Here is a 15,748-nt window from a genome sequence, read left to right as displayed (position 1 = left end):
ATAAATCTAACAAGTGAAGTTAAGGCTGAGGATGATGATGATGATTAGAATAACTATTTGTAATTTTTTAAAGTTTTAGTTTGAGACTTTTGTTTAAGTATAAAAATTTTTATTTTTTATTGATTACAAATCTTTATTTTTTTATTAATTATAAATCTTGATGTTGAAAAGAACTCATGGGACCATAAATTCACAATTGCTTTTTTAACTCCAATGAATTTAACAATAAAGGAAAAAAAGATTATGTTTCTTTTCCCAACTTTTGTAGTCGTCTGTATTATTTTGCTATTCACAAAAGAATTGGAATATAAGCTTTTATAGAAATAGGCCAAGAAGGTCACAGAAATCAAAGCAGAAGAAAAATAGATATGTTCAACAATAATGATCCACTAGCTTATTGTTGATATAAAACAATATGTGAAACCTATCTGTTATTACTATTAATATTAATTAATTAATTAAACAAATCACAAAAATTAAGAACAATGCTATTTTTATGAACAAAAAATTACTAATAAAAATTATATACTTGCATGTCACAACATCTATTTTAAATATTTTTATTGATTATAACTTTTTATTTTTTATATTTTCTTTTACTATTGTATTAAATTTATGTTATGTCTAATATTAGTGATGAATTTTCAATATTAACAATTCGAATATATTTATATTTAAAAACATTTTACAATTGTTATTTCAATAAAAAATAAATTTAATAATACATAAATTGTTATTGCAATAAAAAATTAATATCTTAAATTTGTCAATATAAATTATAGCAAATAAACTTCTAATCATTATAATATTTTTAATAGTGACAATTTCAATTGTCACTGATAAATTTGTAATTGTGATGATATATACTTGATAGTAATATATTATGTTTAATGGCGACAAAAATTTTTGAAACAAAAAGTAAAGTATTATGTGACAAATTATTTTTTCATCACAATAACATTTAATAATAGTAACTACTTTATATGTTGTCACTAATAAATTACTTCTCATGAAAAATCACTTGTCGCCAACTTGTTCACTTTATCAGTAATAATTTTATAATGATAAAATATTGTGTCACAAGAACATTTTTATAGTGACAATTTAATTGTGAAAAAATTTAAACCGTTACAATTGCTATTATATTAGAGACTGAATAAGAATGTATTACAATTACTTATTATAATAGTATCATAAGAAAATTTTGTCACAAAAAAATTAATATATATGACAAAATAACTCACGGTTATAATAAAATCGTTACTAAAAATCTGAATTGTTGTAGTGTTTCTTTCAACTCTAGACATTGGCACTAGTATAGGGTGGGGATATAGGACAATGCATTGTGGTTTGTTATTAGTCTCCATGGCATCTAATTTAGTTACATTAAAGTGTTAGAATTTGAAGTAATTAAGATTTGTGATAAACTCCTTGATATTCTCTTAATAATCCACAATTTAATTAGTTATAATGTATTGGATAAATTTTTTTTTTTTTTGGTCCAAATGGCATTGCATCATTTGTTTAGAACAACTTTAGTGTTGGTGTTGCCGTACAGAAATGAAAAAGTACCTAATAGCCACTTGCCACCAAATTAACCTGGACAGTAGCTTGGCTATACGAGGAAGCTAAAACATGGGATGGAATCTTGATTACTATTTGATGTTTAGCTTAAGTTTGGAACTTTAACAAATTTATTGCACAAGTGCTATTTGACAATGATTTTGAGTTTTAGATTTTACTTTTTGTAGGTAGAAATTGATGGTCTTACATATCGAATGAAATATTGTGGCTAACGCATTAAGATGATTGAAAACTGAATCAATTTTTGATGAAGTGGATAAGATTTTACGGTATATATAATTATGTAAAATGACATAGTTCAACTATGCTTGTTAGTAAACTCATGAAGATGACTAAAAACCTGATGCCACCTGGCTACCAGCTACATCTCAAGTCTTAATCGTGATGGAAGAAATTAATTGGATATATAATTAAATACAATAATAAGGTGTGACTTCCAGTTATCACATTTAAGTCGTAGCTAGCTTTTCCTTTCTTTTTAAGTAATATTCGAACTAACTAGAAGCTTAATACTTTATGGTAATTAAATATCTCATTCCTTTTAGACTTTACATTTTGTAGGCACAAATTAATGCTACTATATCTACATATATCGGATGAAATTTATGGTAAATACATATTGTCCTAAACTCATTAAGATGATGGAAAACTGAATTAATTCATGAATATGAATTAATTATATGTGCTATGATTATTTGTTAACTCATGAATATGACTAAAAACCTGATACCACCATGGCTACCAGCTACCTCTTTAAGTCTTAATTATATGTGCTACTGCTCCTGCATGCGAGTGGAATTCGTGCTTACTTTCTTTTTACGAAATTGTGGCAAAAGCATGCATGAAGGGTTAGGTTAGGATCCTTAATTAGAAATATCCGTATTGCGCTAGCCTTTTCGGTGCTTGCCAATGAAGGCTCCAATGTTGTCAGATATTTACTGTTGCTTTTTTCCCAATACCATCAGCAGCAGATCATGTATCCAAAAGAAAAACAAAGTTAAAGACAAGATGGAGCATTAAACATGGGGAAGTGATTGAAGGAATGAATCCAATGGGCGGGGAGGACTAGCATTTTGATTCAAAAATTGCTGTGTGCTATATATGCTGTTGGCTTTAATTTGATGTGGCTGTCGTGGTTTTACTTTGCAGCTTTGTAGGGATGGATGGTGTTGTCTTGTTTGTGGTTTACATCACATGGATTCAACGTTATTATATCAAACAAAAACTGAAACTGACTGTTTTCCAATTATATATATATATATATATGTATGTATGTCTATTTCAATTTCAATTCAACCCCACATGCACATACGTGGATTGCACCCCAAACAAAACCAGCAAAATCAACTTCTAACTCTCCTTTTTTTAACTTTCTAGTAATAATTTCTATTTCATTTCAATCCGTTTTTTTTTTTGGTCAATCAAAAAATGGGAATAGACGAAGTTAAATGGTTAAATTATTATATTATGATAATAATAATAATAATAATGCTTTATTTTTTTATTTGTTATTATTATTGTTGACCTAATAAAAGGGTACTGCTCTCCTCTTCAGATTGTTAAGATTATAGTATATGAAACTCTTCTAGAAGGCCTCTGGGTCACGTGCCAAACGCCCCTAAAGAGGCTAAAATTAAATAACGATATTAAAAATATGAGTGATGGAGTGGAGGGCTTCTAGAAGCCCTCGCACGTGCAAAACAGCCCCGCAAGAGGCAGGAGTTTCCTTCCCAACACACTCGTTATGTTCACGAATTGAAGGTGGGTGGTCTCTTTCACGAGTCTCCAGCGTCCGGTCGTATGAGTTGACGCGTCGAGGACAGATCATAATCCTAGCTAGGGACTAGAGAGGTAGAGTAAGTAGTAAACATTTGTATGTCGAATGAGGCACAGAAGAGAAGGTGTTTTTATTAGTCTTCTAGAAACCTTGGCAAGTGCAATATGGGTGGGGGTCCCAGGATAGGATGTATGGTTTGATTCAGCGATGTGAGCTTTCCCTCGGCTCCAAGTAAACCTTACTAGCTGCATTTCTAAAATGCTGCATGGCTCGTATCCACAAATTTTATGGATACAAATGTTTTCACTTATGGATACAAATGCTTAGCCACAGCCGTTTGAGATTTTGTTTTCACTTAAAAAAAAAAGCCAAGCCAAGCCGGAAAAGATGAGTAAAGAAGGAAATTCTCAAACGGCTGTGGCTAAGCAGAAGCCAAAAAAAGAAAAGACATCTTCTAGAAGCTTTAACTAAAACAATCCGGAAATTCAGACAGAAACTCCCATGTCAGAATCCCAAAGGAAAAACCACCAACAGAGCACACACGGTTTTTTCTTTCCTTTCCATATATATATATATATATATATATGTATATATATTAATGTGGTTTTCAATTTTGTACTTTCTCTCGCTTAATAAACCACCAATTACTTTCTCTCTCTTTAAAAAGCGCCTACCTTTGACCGATCCAAATGCAGTCCTCTCTTTCTCTCTCTCTCTGCTAATTCAAAGCCGAAAGCAAAACCCCAGAAAAATCCCTCTTTTGGTGTTCATGATACGCTTGCTGCGATTCTTTTAGAATGTACTCGTGCCTCTCGTATCCTGTCGCCGCTAAACCCATCAACAATTTCTCTCCGATTTCGCCGCCGAAAAAGGCTGCTTCTGTGAGAAATTCGGTGCAGGCGGCGGCGTCGTCGTCTTTTAAGTCTGCAACCGCCAGGGACAACAAGAACGAGGCGCTGGCAGTGGTGGCGGGGAGTTTGTATGAGATACTAAGGGTGGAGAGAACGGCGTCGTTGAACGAGATCAAGACGGCGTACCGGAGATTGGCCAAGGTGTACCATCCCGACGCGATGGGATCGTCATCGGACGGCCGTGATTTCATCGAGATACAAAACGCATACGCGACGTTGTCGGATCCATTGGCGAGGGCCATGTATGATATGTCGTTGGGGGCACGTGCGAGGCGGGTCAGGAGACGGGTTTACCCGATCAGAAGATGGGAGACCGATCAGTGCTGGTAGCAGTTAGGACACAGACATTGTTGGGAAAATGTAGGAAATTTCAGACACGTCACGTGACTTGGCAATGTTTGTTAGAATTTGGTGTAAATTCTTCTTAGAATTTGGCGTGTGTGATAAGAGTAGATTGGGTATTTTTTTAAGCTTGCTTCTTGGCAATGCGATTGTTAATTTTTACATATTTTTTTAATTCCAAATCTACTTGAATCTAATACTTATTTTGCTGAAAAAGATATTACACATTTCTTCACAATTCCAATGACAAGCAAGCTGATCCAAATTCATTGGTTAATATGTCATTTATAATAATAATTTTGTATTAAATGCAATATAGTTAATAATTACTAATGCATTGGATTTGGATGAATATATCTAAAAAAAAAAAAAAAGCCCTAAGAATACCTGTTAGCAAGATCAGACATTCTGCAAAACCCTTGATCAAATAAATGATTGATAGTTGAAAGTATGGAAGAGAGAAATGTTATTGCTAATGAAGCCTTCAATCATAGAGCTAAAGAAAGACACACAATGCAAAAAGTGAGCCAAAACCACGTGTTCCTCCAGCCTATCTATTCATCCATTCATGGTAATTAAAACTGCTCTTAACAATTCTACTAACATAACATATATAAATGGGCCTTCCACTTGATCTTCACCCTTTTACTTGAAACTTTTTCTCCTGTTGCTTGTTTGTCCTCCATCGAATTCAGAATTATCTTCCTATAGGCTCATCAGGCATCACCTATGGTCCCCACTCTTTCCCAATTATCAAAAAACATAATGCCATTAACGGCATGGTTGCATTGCATATTTCATCTGATGATAGCTTTCTTCACAGCTCCATCATAAAACATGGTAATTCAGTAGAATTCAGGAGGGGTCTGCATTTCTACATACACAAGCTAAAACCTTGTAACAAGTATAAGAAATTGAGCAGAAACTCAGAAATGCCTACCACCTCGTTTAGCAAAATTCAAGTATTGAAATGATGACTGATCAACAATTACTTCAGAAAATCAGGAAGCATATTAGAAGGTTTTGCGATCGGTGAGGATTGAAATTTTGGAAAAGGAAACAAAGGTGATGCAGTAGGTTTTTACTGGGAGTGAAAAGATGAATGGTAAATGCAATTAACACCACAGCTCAGTGTTCTCAACACACATTTCCTTTCCTACCTACGTCTTTATCTTTATCTTTATTGCACGCTGGAAGAACAGCTACATCCCAGACACTTTGCAGTCTCTCAATGCTCATACATCATGAACGACAGCTTTCAATTCAAAACAAAAAGACTTTAGATGCACAGCAGGCCCTGGACTTATTAGGTTAAAACAGTCTAACACAAGGCTCATACTTAATCTTAACAGTAATTGGGGTATCAATAGATTGCTTTAGATAACACTCCACTAGAGAGAATCCAATCAGTTGAATGGCATGGTCCAGATATCAAATCCTTAACTGTCGTGCCAAACACATCGATCATTTAACAACCTATGGAGTCCAATGAAAGGGTAATTCATTGATCTTTACCTAATTTATCATGATGGACAAGTAATGCTTTGGTGTCACGCAACAAAGACAAACACATCCCTGCAAGTTAAAGCAATACTATCTAGCCCATTTTGGCCACCAGCTTTCAAAAATTACCAAAGCTAACCGTTTTACATAAGAGTTTGATTAGAAAACTGATAAAAATCCACACAATTAACAAGTATAACAACTATGGAGTATCAAATATAGCAAAATAATAAGGATCAACAGAAGATGTGGTGCCTGCAGTAGTAGAAACCAACTGGATGGGTCATCCATTGGGACGTTGACAATCAACTTCCATGAAACCAACTAGATCTTATGCATCTAATAAACCATAAACACCACGCATCAATTTTCATCGCACCATTCTCTTCTCATGAAATTCTAACTGTTTTAATTCCCCTTCAATTTATCTGATTCTCACTACAACCAACAAACCTCTACTTTACACCTTATAATCTATGCACTAGTCCCAAAAGAAAGAAAATGCAACAATTGTAAAATATTTAGCTCAAATTCCATATTCTGAAGTTATATAAATATACATAAACGACTATGTTTAAATAGCCTTAAAAATTAAATTTAATGATAGAATAAAATGAACAACCATGTTTTAACAGCCTTATGCATAATAATAGAACAGAATACCATGAATTTTTTATTGTTAACATGCTAGCTAGGAATGCACAAAGAACTCAATAGCAGGAAAGGATGAACCAAGAGCTGTAGTAATTATCTTATTCACCTTAGCGACAGTCCCTCATGTAGGATTAGGCCCTAAAATCCACACAATTCACAACTGCACATTGTCTTCAAATCAAATTCCTGAACTTTCCAATGAAAATCCAACCAAGGAAATTAAGCCTCAACAACAAATAATGTGAAAAATATCCAAACAAAACAGCCACATTGGCCGTTAGTTATTTAAAAATTTGACTAACAAGTAACTGATTTATGCATTGCCAAAAATCCAACGTACAAGATTCCCATTTCTCAATTAAACACCTTTTCAAAACCTACAAAATACAGCTCTCCATATCGAATTTAAAGCATCGAATGATCAAAACATAATATATTAAAAGAACGAACCTATTTTCCACTAGTCATGACATCTCTTCATTTTGCTTCAACTTCAGCTGGTGTCTTTGCCACGATAGACAAGGCGTGCAATCCACTCTGCAACTCCTCATCCAACAAACCATAAATTAACCTATGCCTTTTAACCAAACTCTTCCCTTCAAATTCCTTCGAAACAATTCTCAGATTAAAATGTGTTTCCCCATCACTTCCCCTCACACCAGCATGTCCAGCATGCTGATAAGAAACATCCTCCACTTCTAAAGCAACAGGATTAAGCTCCCTCTCCAGCTTCTCCTTGATCCTCATTCCTCTACTTCCCAAACCACTTGAACTTTGCTCACGACCTTTTTGAGAACTCGATCCACCACCTGAATTCTCATCGACTTTTATATCCAAAATTGAGTTCTCAACAGGTTTTTCACTGCTACCCACTTGAGAAATTAATCCATCACCCACAACCTGACCATTACCGGAAGACCCACTACCCTTCTCGGCTTCAATAAGCAACTCAAGTGCCTTCCTTTGCATCAACTTCAACATGTTCAAAAACCCATTATTCCTGGAAGGTGTCAAGCTCTGTTGCAGCCCAAGAAGCACCGCAAAATCAGGAGAAACCCTCAAGACTTCCTGGACAGGCCTTCCAGATAATCCATTAACAAGCAAAGCAGCAAGTCCTTTGGTTAGAACAGAATCAGAATCAGCTTCATAGACAACATTCCTGTCTTTATCAAGATAAGCCCTGACCCAAACCTGAGAAACACAACCCTCAACTTTGTTCTCCTTAGTTTTGAATTGGGTATCGAGAGGTTTCAAATTTTTGCCATAAAACATAAGCTGCTCGTACTTAGCCTTGGGTTCTTCAACAGATTGGAAAAGTTTGATGATTTCTTGGAGCTTAGGAGGGAGTTCTTCCATGGGTTGGAGTTGGGTGGAGCTTGATGCGGATGATTGGAGAGGAGGGGGTGATTTAGTTGGGATCTTTTGGAAAGAGATGGATCTGTTGCAAAAGAACGAAAAATTGGAGGGTTTTGAAGGGCAAAGGAAGGGCTTTGTTGGGTGGAAAGAGATTGGGAATTTGGAAGTGAAAATGCGAGCAGAAGATAAAGAATAATATGACATTTTTTACGCTTAGGAGCAGAGGATTCGAGATACAGACGTACCAAGGTTCCAAAGTTTCATCATTTATTACGCCGAAACGCACCGTCTCTGCCTCAAAAGTTTTCTCCACCACCAATTTTTATTTAAATCATCTAATTAAATAATCCTCATATTTATCTTCAATTAATTTAAAAAATTAAGTTTTATTAGAACTCTCCCACTTAAACCACAAAATAAAAAAAAAAAAAAAAAAAAAGGAACCAAAACTTAAAGGGATAGAAGATAAATGTGAGCGAGAGTTGCAGAATATAAAAAAGATAATAAATCTGAAATAGTGTTGAATTCTTTCTTATACTCCAAATTCTCTATGGATTACGAAATCAGGACCCAATTTTCCTGTACCCCAAAAGCAGAGGGCCCTTCCCTCCTTACATGAAAACAACCAGAAACTTGTACAATCTTGTGACTACCAAAATCCTCTTGTTCATCATTTACAAGTCATTAGAACACCAAAATCCTCGTGTTCATCATTTACAAGTCATTAGAACATAGTTGATGACACAAAATAGAGCACGGATACTTGCATGTTCAGCACCCGCAAGCAGAGCTGAGCTACTCAGGTCATGAACTCTCTTATATACATCCTGAAAAATAGGCCTCACATGCACTGCAATCATTTGGTCCCCTGGGTTTATAGCGGTGGCCACATCTACCATCCATGTGAGCTTTCGTGGTGTGTCCTTGTTGATGTCACACGCCAATTGCTGCAAGAGGGAAAGCAGCACCCCTTGGCTCAAAGGAAAAGTGGCGGTTGACAGAATGCTTCGTGGATCAACCTAGCAAAAGGCAAAAGAATAAGATTTCATACCTACTGCAAAGACATTTAACCAAAAGCTCCAAGTCAAAATTTCAGACAAGAAGCACTGGGAAAAATGTAGGGGGAGTAAGGAGAATGAGAAGAGGAATGATCAATGGTCACATAGCCTACTTGATACCTAAAATCAACATGAATTGGAAATCATGCAGAGCTCAGCCAAAATTGTCGATTCAGACTTCATATAATCTTTACAGTTAAATATTAAATGCATACCTGTGAACATAACCAGGCAACGATAGAGAGGTCACTTCTTTGCAGGGCAATAGTGAAAGCTTCATCATATTTGCATTCTGATAACAACTTTGATAGCTCCTTTTTTGGATCCATGGGCACCTCAACCTGAGGCACGGATAGAAAGTCCTTTTAAGATTAAATAGTTAGTAGCCAACTGAAACATTTACAAAAAAAGAAGTGATATGAACAGCCAGTTTTGACCTTGGCAGTGCAGGTTTATTAAGTGTTAACTTCTTGCAGAGAAACCAAAGCTAATGGGTGTAACAAACATACCTTTTCATGGATGGCACCTAAAGGTCCATTGCTAAGTTGGGAAGCCATCGGACTCACTGCATTTGAGTTAGCTCCAGCAGCTGCAATTGCTAGAAGTTTTCTTTGTCCATCAGCAAATTCTCCACTTAAGGTTTGAGCAATGGATGATGCAGAATTTATGGCATCCTACAATTACAACAAATTTCGAAGGAGAAAATTATACAAAAATACTTTTGAAAAACAACAGTTAACTAACCAACACACACATTGAACAAGGGCTCTACAGCAGCAAATAACCTTGCATGCTTTAATGCATATTACCACAAATGGCCAAAGAGAACCATCACACACCAATAATCCTTACCATTAAGTTATACAACATCTAATGCTAAAATGAAATAAATCTTGGAAAAAGAACAAAAATGACCAGCCTTCTAGTGAAATAGAATATGTGACAAAGGAAATATACCCTTAAAGCAATTGCCAAAGAAGAACTAGCAGACACTAAGTGTTGCTGAGCAGCACTGGTATGTTCAACCATCCCTTTCTGAAATGTAGCATCTACTTGCTCAAACATGGCTTTGCATGACATCTCAAAGGCAGGGATCATTAAAGCTTCCACACTTGTCCTCAGAACTTCCTAAGAAAAATAAACAATAAATAAACAAATGACCAGAGATTGCCTGGAATATGCCAAATGACAATAATTTTATCTTATAACAAAAGAAAGAAAATATACCTCTTCAGCTATTCAACTGAGTGAAGTCAAATTGTGCATACCTGGAGTGCTTGCCTGCCTTGAGTTTGAAACTGTGCTTGAATTTGCCTGGCAACTATAGCTTCAAGTTTTGAATTAACTGATTTTTCTAGTTGATTCACTGCCTTATCTCCAATCCCTCTCTGTCACAGAAACGACTAGTTAGATTCCACTAAGACAGCTTTCTAGCAAAAGAACTAGACTTTAGAAGTCTAACCTGGAAGGACTCAGTGATTACTGAAGTTACTGTTTTCTCTATTGCAGGAGTAATAGTACGAATCACAGCTGGTCCAACCCCAGCTAATTCTTTCTTGACTGCTTTGTCTAACATAACCGCCAAGTCCTTGTTTACAAAATTAGAGATCAAACTCATTATTTGATGAGTACATTTTTGCACCAATTTCTCATTTTTTGTATTCTCTTCTTGAAATCGAGCCCATAGAGCATCAGTGTTGGCCTTAATGGCTTTGTCAATGCTCCGTCCTAGAGCTGCCTCTAGTCTTTTGCCTTCTTTTGTGACAGGGACATTGACAATATTTGACATTTGTTTCTGCATTCCCTTTTGTGTGGCAATTAGCTGCAAGAATGATAGCAATCACGGTCAGATACCATATAAGGTGCGGTAAATACTTTTAAATTACATTTGTTTGCAAAAATTTATTAGCATAGGGGACAATTTCATAATTATATAAGGGCATCAGGGTCAATTTTTATATAAACGATTTTTATATAAACAAATAAAGGCACAAGGGTCAATTTTTATGTAAGGGCTAAATTAAATTTACCAAAATTATGAAACCATCAATGATCATGAACCCAATTGAAAACTGTTAAAGACAATTACAGATACTCAAGTGTAGGTCCCCAGCATATTTAACTATTACCACACAGAAAAAATGCACATAAAACAGATGTATACAGGTGTAACCATTTTTTTCTTCCAATTTTCTGCCTATAGGCAATCACCTGATTAAGCATCTCTTGCATAGCCACAATTTGAGGAAATGCAGCACCTGTCAAGGGTATCTTGCCTCCCCGTTCGGTGTAAGAATCAGCAGAATTGAAAGCACTTGAAGATGGAGAAGAGTGAGCAGATGCTTGAGAACTTTTCCCCTTATGCTTCTTGCCTTTTGTTGCTGATGCTGGTGATTGCATATATGAAGAAGGTATGGCTGATTCCAAAAGCTTTTCAGACAGATCTTTTCTGGAATCATGGATTTTTTCCTCACCAACATTAGGTTGCACAAGAGAACCTGATGCACCAACACCATCTGATAGCTGAGATTTGTCAACAATGTAAGCATCCCTAGATATTGCACAACACTCCCTTGCCATCTGAATGCCAAGATCTGAAGCCTGAGAACAAAAGAATCTCTCTCTATTTTCAAAATTTTGATTTTGGTAGCCTCCATGGGAACCAAATTCATTGTTCTGAGAAGATCTTGCTTCACCCATCACTTTTACCTCCACTTTAGCATTATGCATATCATTGTTGATAACCGCATCTTGAATGTTCACCCCGCCCTCACTCTTTCCCTCAATGACATTAGTAGTTTCAGAAGATGATGCAGACATCAATATCTCAGAAGGAGTCACAAGATGAGTTGGATGCTTGAAAATAATAGGCGGATTACATGCACTAGATTTCTCATTTGATATTATTTTCTTCTCATCATTCCTCAAACCATCTTCTGATGAATGCATAGCAGACAAATTTGCTCGAAAAGTGTTCATTTGTCTGTCAACTGGATACTCCGTAACCAGTTGGTTCCTAACATGGTCACCAAGCTGGGAAGTTGGCTCAAAGCTATTTGCTAGACTATGAAAACCAGAGGGCTTTCTAGACAACCTAGGACTAGGAGGATGTGGTGGTGGCGATGCAACACAAACAATATCAGCATCACTTGCTGTTGATGCCAAAGCAGCAGGAGCAGATATAGAATCAATATTCGAAGTATTAAACTCTTGTACAGTGCTTGCCTCGATAGAATGTGGGCTTGAAGGATACCATGCTGTTTTTGAATTTTCAGAGCTACTTACTTGTGTACTTGGTTTGGGAAATGAACCATAAAAGGGTAACTCGGAAGGATTATTTACAGATGGACCGAAAGCATCAAAGCCTTCAATGTTTGTTGCATCATGTGAAAAACTTGAATCTGACTTCTCTAAGCCCGTATTTTCCAGTGGTAGTGGGATGCATTGGCATAACTCCAAATCATACTGCTGGATAGCCTGTGTCTGAACACAATATATTTTAACAATATGTTCATCTGGAAGATCACTTCCCCAGGTAAAACTTAACATGGGCATAGTGACGGTGAATTCTGCTATGTAATCCATGCATGTTGTTGCTGGACATGAACCATATTCTAAGTGTACAGCATATATAGCATTTCTCTTAGCATTTGCAAGTAAGAAAAGGCCTGCTTGAGATAATGCAACAACTTGATTGAAGAATGCTTCTTCAATTTGAGGTTCAGCAGAACTCTTCAAGACTAATGTCTGGTTGCAAGTCCACTTTTCAGTATCGCTTGGAAGTAGCCAACCCTCTTCACTTGCTGATGTCCAAATTTTGATTTCTTCATTTAGGGGCCCCTGGAAAAAATTGTCAAAAAATCCAACTAAGATAAATGGCTATTCATCAGAACAATAAGACTGTCACATGGAAAAGTAAATCAGAAATACAACCCTGAATTTAAATTTTTGAAAAAATTGAAACCCATTTAAAATAGACTGAAGTCAAGAGGTAAACACATAGACCCTAAGTCACACCAACCAGATCAACAAGAATTTGCACAACTATAAACTTTATATCAACAAGTCAGTGCATGACAAATAGGCAGAACTGCAGAAGCATGATACTGGCACAGTGATAAGGAGAGAGAAAGAGAGAGAGAGAGAACACGACAATCATTACCCCTGTGATGAGTATAATATGATCTGGTCGGTGAGGTGCATTCAAGAATGTAGCTGAAAAAACAGGTTGGCCATCATGTGGTCTCAAAACTGTTAGTGGCACCACCTTGCGGTCATCCCATATCTTTATCTGTTGCATAACATAAGCTTGTAAGTAAAGCATGCAAGACATAACTGCATTTACTCATATATTCAACATGAAATTTCAGCACTAGCCAATAGAAAACAAGGCTCTTAGTTCCGTGACACTACCACAATGAAATGAAGAGACCAGACAGATATCCACAAATCAATATAAGGAAATGATAAGTAAAAATACAAACCGTGCCATCTGTAGAAGCAGAAACCAAGCGGGTAATCATCCATTGACACATTGACACATCAGTAACTTCTGCATCATGTTTACCAATCAACTGAATCCCATCAATCAACTTGTCAATAGGACATTGCAGAGGTGAAGGTGCATCTGCTGAATAGGCTTCACTCTTCCCAACTTTCATAGTATCAATTCTCAGAATGTGTTTTCCAATACCAGCCACCAAAACTTCCTGCAAAATGAGATTGCAATACTTGTTGGCACCAAAACACTAATGACCCTCTCATTAAGGATGAGCATTAAAAAGTTGCATTACTTGTTTGTGCCGGTGCCAACAAACACGTGGATGTACATATTCCTCGTTTCCTAATATCTGAACAGCAGTAACTATCTTTCCTGTAATCTGTGGCGTTTCTTTTTCATCTGGACCTTCGAATATCTTCCATACAAATATCCGTCCCTCTAGGTTCACACTGCATAAAAGTGTATCACCAAGATGCAATAAAGAAAATGCAGTGTAATTACCAATTAAAGAAAGAAAAGTAACTAGCCAAAAGGTGAAAGAAAAGTACCTAGCCAAAAGGTGAACATCCTCAGCAAAGAAAGCCATGTCTGTGACCCTCTGAGAGAATAGAAAATGTCACTTGGATAAATAGACAATAAGCAAAAAAAAAGCCTAACCTCAATTCTATTACCACATTCATTTTAAATTTTAATCCAACACACAACTACAAAAAGCTACTAAATTTAAAGAGCAAAACCTTGGTTTGCCCGCGAAACAAAGACATCAATGCAGTGTTAAAATTAAGAACACGGATACTGCCTCCTTTCAGGCCGTAACAAATGTAAGACTTATTAACAGCAATCTGCCTGCCCAGTACCAGCTGAGGGTTAGAACCATACTTTGTTATGGGGGTGGCCTCAAGCTGCCGCTGAACCTCCCCGGACAGCCTCGTATCAATATCATAAGCCACATGAGTGCCTGATAACCGCCTGCCCTTGGGCACTTTGCAACTTGGCACCCTTAAAGGCCCCACATTGGGTCCCCCAGAGCCCAAAAACTCTGCAGGTGGTGGTTGCGGCCGTTGAGTAAGCTGATTTTGAGGGGGGAAATCTGGGTTTTGGGGGGAGGAATTGATAAGGGCAAGAATGTGGTTACCAGCATTGTAGGGGCTAAGAGGAGGGGAAGGAAAGGAAAGGGATTTAACATCTTGTGGGGCGTTTTGGAAAATTGGAAGGGGAGTAGAGGAAGGAGGCATGTAGAATTCGTGATACTGGGGGTGAAAGAAAGGGGGAGAGGGTGGAGGATAAGAAGAAGGAGGTGTAGGATAAGCAGAGGAGAGATTTTGTGGTGGGGGGTTGTTTGTAGGTGTTGTTGATGGGTTTGAAATTGTGGGTTTGAAGAATTTCTGCATATCAAATGGCATGCTTTGATTTGGGTTTCCTGTTGAAGCCATCTCACAAGGAAAAAAAGAAGGATCTTTTTGGTTCTATGAGAGAAAAAATGTGATCTTTATACAAGTGAAAAGATGGGGTATTTGTATTTTGTTGCAGAAGTGAAGGATCTGAGAAAAGAAAGGAAGAGCAGAAGAGAATTTTGAGAGTGCTGAAGAAGAAGAAGAAGGAGAAGGAGGAGGAGGAGCAGAAGAAAGAGAAGAGTCATCTGAATATGAATGACGGTGACTTGGAAGTGAAGAGGTGGGGACTTTGGAGAGGCTTAAGGGGTTAAAGAGGAAATATTTACTACTTTTTTGTTTTTGGTGGAAGAAATGATATACTTTTACCATAAGTACTCAATTCAGTTTTTAAATCAAGTGTGGCATTGAAAAAACAAGGTAGAAAGGATGTCCCTATACTCCAAAGTGCAAAGGCTTCGGTAATAAATGGAGTTTAGACTAAAATTAAAATTTGGTTTCACTTTGATTGATAGTTTAGGGTCTGAAAACTCAATAATTTGGCTTAATTTTCCATGTGAAGCATGATCAAGGAGACAACCATTTCAAAGAAAAAAAGTTAAGGGATGACAATCAACAACTTTGATTGAGCCTGAAAATGTTTTCTCTGATAGGCCAAAACCCCACGTAAC

The 15,748-nt window shown here is 36.6% G+C and overlaps 3 protein-coding genes across 7 annotated transcripts; 1 reads left to right on the top strand and 2 right to left on the bottom strand.

Annotated features, from left to right (window-relative positions):
- Nucleotides 1–3,967: 3,967 nt before the first annotated feature.
- On the top strand, nucleotides 3,968–4,811 carry LOC111275540 (uncharacterized). Its single transcript, XM_022860917.2, has one exon. The coding sequence runs from the start codon at nucleotides 4,159–4,161 to the stop codon at nucleotides 4,600–4,602; it is 444 nt and encodes a 147-aa protein (XP_022716652.1). The 5' UTR covers nucleotides 3,968–4,158; the 3' UTR covers nucleotides 4,603–4,811.
- Nucleotides 4,812–7,013: 2,202 nt separating this feature from the next.
- On the bottom strand, nucleotides 7,014–8,406 carry LOC111275539 (sufE-like protein 1, chloroplastic/mitochondrial). Its single transcript, XM_022860916.2, has one exon. The coding sequence runs from the start codon at nucleotides 8,329–8,331 to the stop codon at nucleotides 7,249–7,251; it is 1,083 nt and encodes a 360-aa protein (XP_022716651.1). The 5' UTR covers nucleotides 8,332–8,406; the 3' UTR covers nucleotides 7,014–7,248.
- Nucleotides 8,407–8,609: 203 nt separating this feature from the next.
- LOC111275541 (enhancer of mRNA-decapping protein 4-like) lies at nucleotides 8,610–15,343 on the bottom strand. 5 transcript variants are annotated; one of them, XR_016333618.1, is made up of 12 exons: nucleotides 14,424–15,343; nucleotides 14,235–14,284; nucleotides 13,979–14,135; nucleotides 13,670–13,894; nucleotides 13,348–13,476; nucleotides 11,397–13,025; nucleotides 10,648–11,007; nucleotides 10,413–10,573; nucleotides 10,143–10,313; nucleotides 9,695–9,859; nucleotides 9,401–9,526; nucleotides 8,610–9,146 (listed from the first exon to the last, which is right to left on the bottom strand). XR_016333618.1 is itself a non-coding variant. In XM_089754404.1 (12 exons), exons 1-12 carry the CDS (start codon nucleotides 15,117–15,119, stop codon nucleotides 8,838–8,840), a joined length of 4,158 nt encoding a protein of 1,385 aa, XP_089610530.1. In that variant the 5' UTR covers nucleotides 15,120–15,343; the 3' UTR covers nucleotides 8,610–8,837. The 5 variants fall into 5 exon arrangements, 4 of the variants coding, with proteins under 4 accessions (XP_089610530.1, XP_022716653.1, XP_089610531.1 ...); XM_089754404.1 differs by having other exon boundaries at nucleotides 9,401–9,547; nucleotides 10,454–10,573; XM_022860918.2 differs by having other exon boundaries at nucleotides 10,454–10,573.
- Between the last annotated feature and the right edge of the window lie 405 nt (nucleotides 15,344–15,748).

The sequence above is a fragment of the Durio zibethinus genome, chromosome 25, assembly GCF_047325235.1.
Source record: "Durio zibethinus cultivar Kanyao isolate XHJ-2024 chromosome 25, ASM4732523v1, whole genome shotgun sequence".
Taxonomy (NCBI): domain Eukaryota; kingdom Viridiplantae; phylum Streptophyta; class Magnoliopsida; order Malvales; family Malvaceae; genus Durio; species Durio zibethinus.
Note: the sequence above shows the minus strand (reverse complement) of the source record. Positions and strands in the feature narration are given on the sequence as shown.

Bases quoted from the DNA above. Each gene is read 5' to 3' on its own strand.
- LOC111275540 (XM_022860917.2), top strand. From the start codon at position 4,159: ATGTACTCGTGCCTCTCGTATCCTGTCGCCGCTAAACCCATCAACAAT.
- LOC111275539 (XM_022860916.2), bottom strand. From the start codon at position 8,331: ATGTCATATTATTCTTTATCTTCTGCTCGCATTTTCACTTCCAAATTC.
- LOC111275541 (XM_089754404.1), bottom strand. From the start codon at position 15,119: ATGGCTTCAACAGGAAACCCAAATCAAAGCATGCCATTTGATATGCAG. The intron at 11,008-11,396 runs GTGATTGCCTAT...TCATTCTTGCAG, and splicing joins TGCAAGAGATGCTTAATCAG to CTAATTGCCACACAAAAGGG. The intron at 10,574-10,647 runs GTTAGACTTCTA...TTTCTGTGACAG, and splicing joins TAATCACTGAGTCCTTCCAG to AGAGGGATTGGAGATAAGGC.